At 32.4% G+C, this 11,412-nt stretch overlaps 1 protein-coding gene across 1 annotated transcript; it reads right to left on the reverse strand.

Annotated features, from left to right (window-relative positions):
- Positions 1–6,466: 6,466 nt before the first annotated feature.
- On the reverse strand, positions 6,467–7,630 carry LOC141696008 (uncharacterized). Its single transcript, XM_074500206.1, has one exon. The coding sequence runs from the start codon at positions 7,628–7,630 to the stop codon at positions 6,467–6,469; it is 1,164 nt and encodes a 387-aa protein (XP_074356307.1).
- Between the last annotated feature and the right edge of the window lie 3,782 nt (positions 7,631–11,412).

Here is an 11,412-nt window from a genome sequence, read left to right on the forward strand (position 1 = left end):
CCTGTGGGCCCCAATGTGGGTCCCACATACGGCCCATTTATGGCCCACTGCAGTTTGTAACATTTTTAACATCGACAACATTTAAAGTATCTAGTGCAACATTCCAGAGTAGCTAGTACAACGTTTACAGTAGCTAAGGCAACATTTTTATGGTAAAAACTGGAAAAAAAGGTACACAGAAATTACGAATTACCAAAATAACCATCATCCAACAGCAAAGCAATTCACCAGATCATTATACAGTCATCAACAATACTAGACCAAACAATTTTTGAACTTAAATAAAGTTCCGAATAAACAGACTTAAACCATCTTCTTACCCCCAATACTTAGATTAGTCTATATCATACTTAAAAGTAGTAGCAAAAGACCTTTAAGTCAAGACACGTGCATAGACATCGCAGTGTCATACCAGTCATAGGCGTATCATTGTTATCGCTGGAAAAGGTGAACACAGATCCTCAATGTCAACAGTGATATTTGGGTTTGCTTCTGCAAGCTTTTTAAGGACCAATGCCATATTCTGTTGCACTTTCTTGTTCACCTGGTCATCCACTTCGGCTTGTACTTGCCTCACCTTCTCTTGAACTTCATCAGCAAGGCTTTGCATTATCTTCGTTGTCAGCTCTTGCACATAGGTGTCTATGGGAGCAGTTGAGCTGGTAATTTGTGAAGGCTTTGCACATCTCCCTAAGAGCCAGGTCGGGCCGTGTCATTTTCCATCTGTAAGCAGTTCACTTACATTATCTCCAGTGCTGAGCTTTTTGCTAATTTTTTCCTAAAAATAAAGCCACGTGAACAAATGAGATTAAATATGAAATACAAAAAGCCATCTTTTCGTCAATTATAGATAACTGATTATTAAATAAAATACTTAAAAGTTTGGATTTCATAATTGCAGGATCGATCTTGTAGTCACGGTTGTCACTTCGCTCCCGTGTTTCAAAATAAACCTCAACATCACAAGGTGCAGAGCTATCTAGTGCCTTTTTTTTCTAGCAAAAAATAAGGTACATGTCATGTTACGAAGACAATATTTATCTAAATAGAGATGCACATTATAAGGATAATTATTCATGTAAAAAAATGTGTACTATCTACAAAATCAGATAAATAAATCAAACATGATTTATTTTTTTGTAAGAAAATAAACAGTGAGTACTTCGAAGGATAATTATTCCTGATAAATATTTTATGCACTACAACATCCGATAAATCATTATAAGGATAATTATTCATGTAAAAACAGTGAGTACTATCTGAATAAAGAATAAACATAGTGCGGCCAGTTCATAAATAATTATAAATAAATCATATACCATCTTGTGTCGAACTTGTGTAAAGCTTTTCCGACCAGCAGTGTGAGTGTTGAGATATGATTTATGACTCGCCGCATTTTTCTTGGCTCTCGCCTATAAAAGACATGAAAATAAATATACAGAGATGATTATCAATGCTCAAAATTGTAAGTTGTATACCTAAACAGAAACATCATTCAAGTACACTAAGAGCATTTTGAACCTCTCCAACGGAATATCATCTGGCCTTTCTGTAGTCTGTCTTTATCATTTGTGTAGGTTGTATAATGTGCCGCCTTGATTCGACACTTATACCCCTTCCAAGCAGCATGAATAGAATCCTCCACCCACTTTTCACCATCAGGAATAATATACCGAGCCTTAAAAATTAACGAGTTCAATATTAATACGGAATTCAGTTTAAGTCTAGTATGTCATCATAAAATGTTTTAGAAGATATCCAAGTAGATTACTGGTCATAAATCGCATAAAATACCTTCACATAATTCCATAAAGTTTTTTTCAAGTTTTCAGGAACATGACGCCAAGTAACATACATAAAAGACACACACAGCTTTGCAAGTGTTCCTAAAAAGTTACTTAGTTCTGATAATACACCATCACTATCTGCAATAGGCTGGAAAAACTCGTTCACTTGAATGACAATTCTCTTGTCATAACTTCTCGTGTGAACTTTATCCATTCTTGTTTTTCCTCTGAAACTTTTAGGAGCTACAACTGATTAAGAAGTACATAAAATGTCATAAGAAAAACCACAGTACATGTAGTTGTAATATAATCACGAGAATTTATTTAGTTAATCCACAATTTGGTTCTAGAATATAGTAGTAGTAGTAGTATATTGCTATTAATTTGTAATATTCCCTGATGATTAGCGAAATAGAGTAAGTGTTTGGTAAGTATAATTACCAAGATTGGTTTTAATTTACATAGTACTCATAAAATCACAATTGAACTGCAGATAAGTGTCAAGCATTTTGTGATTATCTATAAAATCAATTTTTACGAGACTGAACCCAACTGATAGTACTATATCATAATACTCTCACCAAAAAATTAGAGGTTCAGTAGATAAATATAGTACTCATTTTTTATGTGATGTGATTTATGTGCAAGATGTGCTTATATATGCAAGATAAAGTCCAGTTATATGGTTAAGGGAAAAATATTATGCGCAGTAATAAAGTCCAGTTTATATGTATAAGGGAAAAATCAGAGTAAACACAGTTGTATTAAACTTATATATGCAAGATGTGTTGACCTACTTCACCACCTTCTTCAATATCTTGCAAGGCATTTTCCTCGACAACTCTATTATAACTTAAATTTGCAGCAGCTACAATAGCTTTTCCCGTTCAGTTTTTTCCCGTTGGCATTTCCTCATAGCGATAAATGCAGCCATGAACCATTTCCATCATCTGCTTGTAGTAACTCAATGTTATGTACCGCAGAGTTTTATCTTGTACAGGTGGACATGTCTCTTTCTGACTTGCTTCCTCAATTGCTGGCATTTTCGATGTAGCATTGGCTCGTGAACGTGTTGTTTCCCCACGTCCCTTAAGTAGCCTTTTTTCACCCGCTTTCTTGGTTCTCTACAAAATATCTTGCTTTAGTACTAGAATATAATTTTATTGGTTCTCTACAAATTATGTTTTAGGTTTGACAAACCTTCAACGGAGTAACTAATACATCATCATCACTACCATTGTCCTTTCCTTGATCTTAATCATGATCAATTAAGTCCTGCAGCTTCTCTTTTTCACTATTTTTCTTCTGGACAGAAGATCTAAGTCTAGGAGACAATGTAGGTAAATTTAGAGCCATATAAACTTCATTATTCCTCTCAACTCTTATAGCTCTTTGAATTTCATATTCTGTTAGAGGCGGTGGAGGAGGTAAGATGGTAGACTGCATGATGAATATACCTGGCATAATTTAAAATTATCTAAAAAATATATACAAAATTTAAAATTCAACCAATAACAACTTACAGTGGAATGTGCCTGAGGTGGTGGGGGGTAGGATAGTACCCTGTATGACTGGACATCTAACCTCTAGGTCATTTGCTCCCATGTTTTCATCTTGATATGGTTGACTCTGCAAATTTAAATTTCCTCTTAGGAGTTCCAGACTTGTTTTTCACAGTTGCATCATTATCTTATTTCAGGTTGTTCAATCGTGGAGACTTGCGAGTAACTACCTGAGCCATATCCACTTCCACTATTTTTTTGTTCCTTTCCTTTTGTTGTAGTTGATGTATCGTAACAAATGTGCGCTTGACTTGTTTTTTTCCTAAAAAAATATAATGGCAGTTACCAAGAAGCGATACATAAAAATATAAGTCAAATTTACAAAAAAATTCGAACGAGTACCTTCGAGTATATTATGCCTTGGCCTCGTGATAACATGGGGTTGCATTTGCTTAACTGGCTCAATCTGGTTATCAATAATGTTGTCCATGTAAAAGTGAATATGGTCACCACTGCTAACTTCTCCAATTAGTGTAAATATGTCAGAATCATTTGTTACCAATTTCCAGTCTCCCAAATTATCATGGATATAAATTCCTCCAATTTCTGAGTAATGAATATCGTCTTTGACATGTTCCAATAGGACATTATAAGAAAAATTATCAGGATCGACAGCCCTTACAAGAAACTCTTTCCCACCAGCATATCTTGTTCTTTGAAATTATCCCTGGTGGTGGATTGAGATATGAAATCCTCTCATCCTATACAAAAAAAAACAAGTTGAGTTTCTGGAAATTCTTGCAAGTAATGAATAATAAAATAAGAAGCAAAAATGTAATTAAATGCATAACATTAAAATGTAATTAAATGAACAATAAAATAAGAAGCAAAAATGTAGTAAGATATATGAACACAATGACATATAATATACGGCAGCAAGCACAATAAAATACAATACAAACACAATGACAAATAATATGCGGCAATAATCGCAGTAAAATTACAATACGAACACAATTACTAGAAGAAACAAGTTGAGTTTATATAAATTAAAGAGCAACATAAAAAGATAAATGTACTCAATTCACTAAGTGAAAATTTAGGGTAGTACAATAAGAGTACAATGCTAAGTTCACTGAATGACTAATTAGGCAAGTTCATTCACTACATCTGGCTGGATGGGGACTTGTCTTTTTAGGACATCATCCCTGCACCAACTAGCTTCATCAATCTGACTTTCAAGGTGTATATCATGTAAAACAATATCATCTTGGCCTTCATTTGCATTCTCATTTTCAACATCACACCAGTCTTGTGGTAGGCACTTGATAACATTATACAACATCTTATCAACCTGTTCTTCTATGTAGAAAATCTGTTGTACTTGTGAAGCCAATACGTAAGGATCTGACTGTTGGCATAATTTATTAAAATTAACCCTAGTCAGCCCATACACATCCTTTTCTTCTTGATACCAACAACACTTAAATACGATAACTGAAAATTCACCCCAGTAGTCGACTTCTACTATCTCTTCAATTGCCCCATAGTAATTGACATTGCCAACTGTTGGGTTCTTATCTTTTGAACTAGCAAAACTTGTAGTCAAAGCCGTAAAAAAAACACCATAGTTCTGTGTTTTACATTTGGCATCTCTGTTCTTTGAATGGAATCTATATCCATTGATTACATATCCACTGTACTCCTTAGCGGCTCTATTAGGCCCCATCACAAGCACTTCTAGTTCTCTCGAAATGTTCAGTTTACTTGTAACCTGTTCCTTCATCCACTTCCAGAAATCATCATTATGTTCTCTCTCCCTTTTATACCTTTTCAATTTTTCTTGACCAGAAACTAAAGCACGATGCTCCCTACATTAATTATTTAGTTTAAAAAACATGGAACAGAATGCTAGTTCTACAATAATTAAAATAAAGAATAAGTAAATACTTACTTAATTAAAGACTCTATCTCTTTATTTCCGCAGTTAAATCGAATGTAGCGATGAATTGCCATCCATTGAGATTCTTTCAAATGAATTGAATTTCCATCTTTATTTCTTCTCGTACCAATATGGTACTCTAATTTTTCTGGACAACTTTCAAATTTAGCAGGCTTCATATTTTTTGATCCCGAATCGCCACCAAAGAATCTTGAACAAAATGTCAAGCCTTCTTCCGCTAGGTAACCCTCAGCGATAGATCCCTCTGGTTTGCTTCTGTTTCGCATATAAGACTTTAATTTGCACAAATAACGCTCAATAGGAAACATGGAGCGAATGTGTGCCGGTCCACCATATTGCACTTCACTGCATAAGTGATCTAACAAATGTACCATTATGTCGAAGAAGGCATTCACAAATATATTCTCAAATTGAAAAAGAATTTACATAATTTCTTGTTGCAGCCTTTGAAGTTTATTCAAGTCCATAACTTTGCTCCAAATACCTCTCAAAAACTATCGCAACTTCAGGTTTTAGTGATTTTTTCACCGCAAACTGTAGCAAATAGTGCAAGAGAAAGTGAGCATCAAGGCTCTTATAGCCAGAGATTTTCCTCTCTTTCGTGTGCACATATCGACTGATATTTGATGCACTACCATATGGCAATTTCGCATTTTTTAGTACTGCGCAAAACAAATCTTTCTCTTTATTTGTCATATCAAATACGGCAGCCCTAATTTTAAGGTGTTTCCCATCAAGTGATCGAACAAGATGGAGTTTCTTCCTAATGCCAAGTTCTTGAAAATCTAAACGTGCATTCACATGGTCCTTTGTCTTGCCAGCCATATTTAGCAGAGTGCCAAGAATGTTGTCACAAACATTCTTCTCAATATGCATTACGTCGAGGTTGTGTCGATACAAATTATGACTCCAATATGGTAAATTGAAAAAAACTGACTTATTCTTAAAGGGGGAATCAACCTTCTTCACATTTTTTCGTCCTGCTTCCTTCTTCTTTTTTCCAAACTGATTTTGGAAATTAGACAGCAAATCTTCTATGTCTGTTCCCGACAGAATTGCAGGGGGTTGTCCCATTTTTATTTATCCGTTGAACCTTCTTTTGTCAAACCTCCACTTATGACCGGGATCGAGAAACTTCCTATGATTCATATAACACATCTTTTTACTATATTTTAGGTACATGAAAGATGTCTCATAATTACAAACGGGACACCCTAAGTAACCTTCGTGCTCCATCCCGATAACATCGCATATCCCGGGAAATCGCTAATTGTCCAGAGAATACTTGCACGTAAGATAAAGGTCTGATGAGTAAAGGCATCATAGGTTTGTATGCCTTCATTCCATAATTCTGTCAACTCAGCCACTAGAGGTTGCATATAGACATCGATGCTATTTTTAGTAGAATCTGGACCAGAAATAAGATTTGACAGAATGAGGTTTTCTGGCATCATACACAACCAGGGTGGAAGGTTGTAATTGACCAAAACAATTGGCCAAGTACTGTGATTTGTATTCATGGTACGAAAAGGGTTAAAACCGCCAGCTGCTAAACCTAGCCTGATGTTTCTATTTTCTGACGCGAACTGGGGATATCTCGCATCTATTGTTTTCCAAGCTTCGGCATCAGCGGGATGTCTAAGTTTCCTATCTCTTTGACATCCAACTGCGTGCCATACCATAAGTTCCGAAAGATCTTTACACATAAAGAGTCGTTGTAGCCTTGGCTTTAGTGGAAAATACTGCATCACATTCGCCGGGACTTTGTGAATCACCTTCTCCGGATTACTGTCTGAAGTGCCTTTCTTCTCGCGTACAATCCATCTTGAAAGCCCGCAAGTTTTGCAAGAGTCCTCTTTTTCATCTTCACCCCAATACAACATACAATGGTTAGGGCATGCGTTTATTTTTTTATAATCGATCCCTAACTCTTTAATCACGTTCTTTGCAATATAGGAAGACAATGGTACGTTTTCCTCTGGAAACGCATCTCGGATCAGCTCTAGTATATCCCCGAATCCTGACTCCATAATTCCGTGAACACATTTTAAGGAATAAAGTCGGACAATAAAACTTGATCGTGAGAATTTTTTACAGCCTGGATATAAAGGTTGTTTTCCCTCCTCATAAAATCTTTTAGAATCAACATTTGGTCCATTTATACGGTCCAACATCTCATCTAAATTATCTCCAAAATATAGATTATTCTCCCAGTCCATATCTTCATCTTCACTACCGTTATTTGGACTTAAAATCTGTGAAACTTCTACAATCCAGTTCACATATAATGGGTAAGGACCACTACATATGAGATGATCGTAGATAAATTCTCGATGTTGCCACTTATTATTTTTACAATTCCGGCAAGGGCATGTCATTTCATCATCTACTGCCAATTTGGGGAAGGCATTATCCAAAAATCCATTAACCCCTTTCCTATATCATTGACTATGCTTTGGAAGGTATATCCAAATATTTTCATCCTCCTCTATTACTACAATTAAGAAGCATGATAATGTTATACTAAAAGGGTAAGAAAGGCACCAAAGTAGCCTAATTCACGTACAAAGACTAGTGAGCTAAAAGAACTACATTTAATATGTATTCCTTAATATCAAACTTAACTAGATTACTAATAACAGATACAAGACTAAAAAAGCAGGTCTGTATCACAGCACATATCGATACTTATCAATTAATAGGCATTTTATCACAGAATAGTATGAACATATGATGTTCATACTTAATACATAACAACATAAACAATATACGTACTTATGGTCACGCCCCTAAGTCTAACCCCCTCTCTTATCTCGTGTTCAACAACAATAAATAATAATATTCAATAATTATTGCATGCAATTCGTGAATGCTCCCACCATATTTTTTTCAATTTCTACCTAATCCTTCATTTACTTGTAACTTGTAAACTTTAGTAGTACACTAGTAATACTTAGGGGCCTGAGCGCTAATAGAAGGAATTACAAGAGCCAAGAAAAGTGCAAAAATAGTAATCACAAACAGATAAATGCAACTATATATGTAGAACAAACAGATGTTGCCTTCACTTATTTAAAACAGATAAATGCAACTATTCTGATTTTAAAACAGATATGCCTATTATAGAGAGTAACAACCTTTCATGTTTGACAAAAAAACATATAACATATAACAAAAAAATACCCAATAGTAAATACTTCATAACATTCATGTATAACAAAATGACTGAACAAAAAATGCAGAACATTCATAACATTATGCAAATACGCATATAACCCAATACCCCCGAATCGATAACATATAACACAAAAAAACCCAATAGTAAACACCCAATAGTAGCATATAACAAATATGCATAACATATAACATATAACATGCAAATACGCATAACATTCAGTAGCCCCAAATCGATATCAATAACATTCATGTATAACAAATATTCATAACCCGAAGTAACAAAGGTTTAATACCTGCAAATTGAAGCTCGACCCGACTGAACAAGCACCAACCCGACTCAATAAGTTCCAACCCCACTGAACAAGCTCCAAACCCTAATTTAAATCAAAATGAGAGACCAATTAATTAAAATATAAAAAGAATAAATTAAACAAAAAGCCCTAATTTCAAAAACCCCTGATTTTAAAAATCTTAATTAAAAAAACTCTAATTTAAAGAACTTAAAGCCTCAATCGTTAATCTTTAAATAGTTGATTTGGAAGAATAAGAGAGAGTTGAGAACTTTAAGAGAGAGTTAGAGTGAGAGAGAGAGTGGGTTAGAGTGAGAGAGAGTTAGATGGTAAATTAGACGGAGAGAGTGAGATCGGTTAATAATTGAGAGAAGCCGGTAATTTTGCCACCCACCTTTTTCACAGGTTCCGTGTAAATTTTATTAATTTTTGTTAAATAAAAGATTAAATTTATGTTTATGTGATTTAAATATATATTATTTTTATAACAAAATATTAAATATAAATTTTATTAGGATATATTTTAGCATATTAAAATGAATGAGTCATTTATAAATTAAACTTTTATATTTTATAAAAAAATCAGTTCATTTGAAAATAAATATAACTTAAATAATTATTTTAAAATTTTTATTGAAATTAGTAATAAAATTATTTATAAATGACCTAAGGCAACATATCCTTGCATGTTGCTATATGAAACGTATGTTTTTCAAATGTAACACTACTTTGTATCTAAGGTACCATGAAAAACGAAGTGTTTTAGTAAATCAATACTAGCATACCTAATGTAACATTATTTACCAACACCCATCTACTAGATGTTCCCATAGGTCATTTATGTTGCAGTGAGCCTTTATGATAGATTATTTTTTTTAATGAAATTGCAACGTGGAGTTCATTGTAACATGTGCAAGTAACACAAATACCCTGTTTCCACTCCGTAAGAATACCATGTCTACATTGTCCTTTGATCCCCTATGTCATGGTCTTTTATATTTTCATGATATATAAATTGATTGTACCACTAATTTGGTCACAAGTCATGTGCGGCAAACTAGTAATATTGATGTAATAATAGTTTTCTGATATGCAAGAAGAATAGTAATATTGATGTACTAATAGTTTTCTGATATGCAAGAAGAATAAATTTTAGCTGTTTCTTTAATTTCATCCTTGAGAGATTATAGTAATCAGTTTTTATACATTAATATAAAAATTGTTCATTATGTTGAGTTGTTTAAATCAATTTAATTGTTTAAACTGTATTCATCCCTCCCAATTAAGTTAAAATTTAAGAATCCTTTTAACATTCTCACCATCAATCCATCAATCCATAATCTCACAATTCTTGTCACCTACAAGAATAGGATCACACCTTATGTGTCCTTCTAGACGCTTTTTCCAAACATCTCAATCAAATAACATCGCTTTGTCCTTCTAGGCAATTATTTAGCAACCTATAAAAAAATGAAAAGTCTACACTTAAATGGCTGAATGAAATAAATTGAGAAATATTTTTGTAATTCTAGTGATTTTATGTCAAGTGCACCCAAACATTTCCATTAAGATTATTTCTTTACATAAATTTTAAATTCTATTTGTATCATTAGCTTTTCTAAATAAAAAAATTATATAATACTTGATTTTACATTGTAATAATATATTATGGTTGCTAAATTTTTATTTAATAATTGATCAAGTTGTAGAAAGTGTGAGTTTCTGTAGAGTTTTAGTTGGTGTTCAATTTTTTAAAGAATGGTTCATTATTATTTAATTATTTAAGAATTTGATGAATAATCAAATTAAAAAGAACATGTAATAATTTTTTCACTAATCTCAAAATTATGAGATATACTATAAAATAGTTTAAAGAATGGGAACTATATAATTCTCTCAAGAATTTTTAATTGTATTTTGAGATTCTTTAGCTATTTTTTAAATATTTATAATAATTTTTAGACTATGCCCTATTTTTATAAACTACATAAAATATTTATATTTTTAAAATATAAAGTTGTTCAATTTTTTTTTCATATTTTGTAGAGTGGACTTGGCTATATATTATAACTAACATTGATTTATCAATATATATATATATATATATGACATGCAACCCATTTCGTAAGTCATAAGTTTATATTTTCTTACACTAACAACGATATAATTTGCTCACCAAATTGTTTTATTTAAACAAAAATGATATTGATATATGTTATGTTTTAATATGATAAATCAATAATTGTACATTTATCTTATCATAAAATGGTCAAATATTAAAATTCTTGTAATTTCAACTTATGAAAGGAATGAAAGAAAATCACTAACAAAAAATAATAAAAAATCTATAAAAAAAGTATAAGTTTAAAAAATAAATAGTTAGAAATTTGTAACACAAGGTGAGCATAAATGGGCAAATGATTATCTTACAACTTATAATTGTAATACTTCTCATTTTTATATAGAATAAAATAAAAAATTTATTTGTCCATAACATTTATACATATGAAAATAAATATTAGAGTTCTTATTTTGCAATTTAATAATTTTAGAACAAGTTTTAAACATTTGTGAATGCTTGTCAATTTTTTTATTGATATTTTTAAGATAACAATTATTATAAAATTGGATATATTTCTTAAAATTTACAGTGCCCAAAAATAATTTATAAAATTCTCAGCTGTTAAATAAAA

This window comes from Apium graveolens, chromosome 11, assembly GCF_009905375.1.
Source record: "Apium graveolens cultivar Ventura chromosome 11, ASM990537v1, whole genome shotgun sequence".
Classification (NCBI taxonomy): Eukaryota; Viridiplantae; Streptophyta; class Magnoliopsida; order Apiales; family Apiaceae; genus Apium; species Apium graveolens.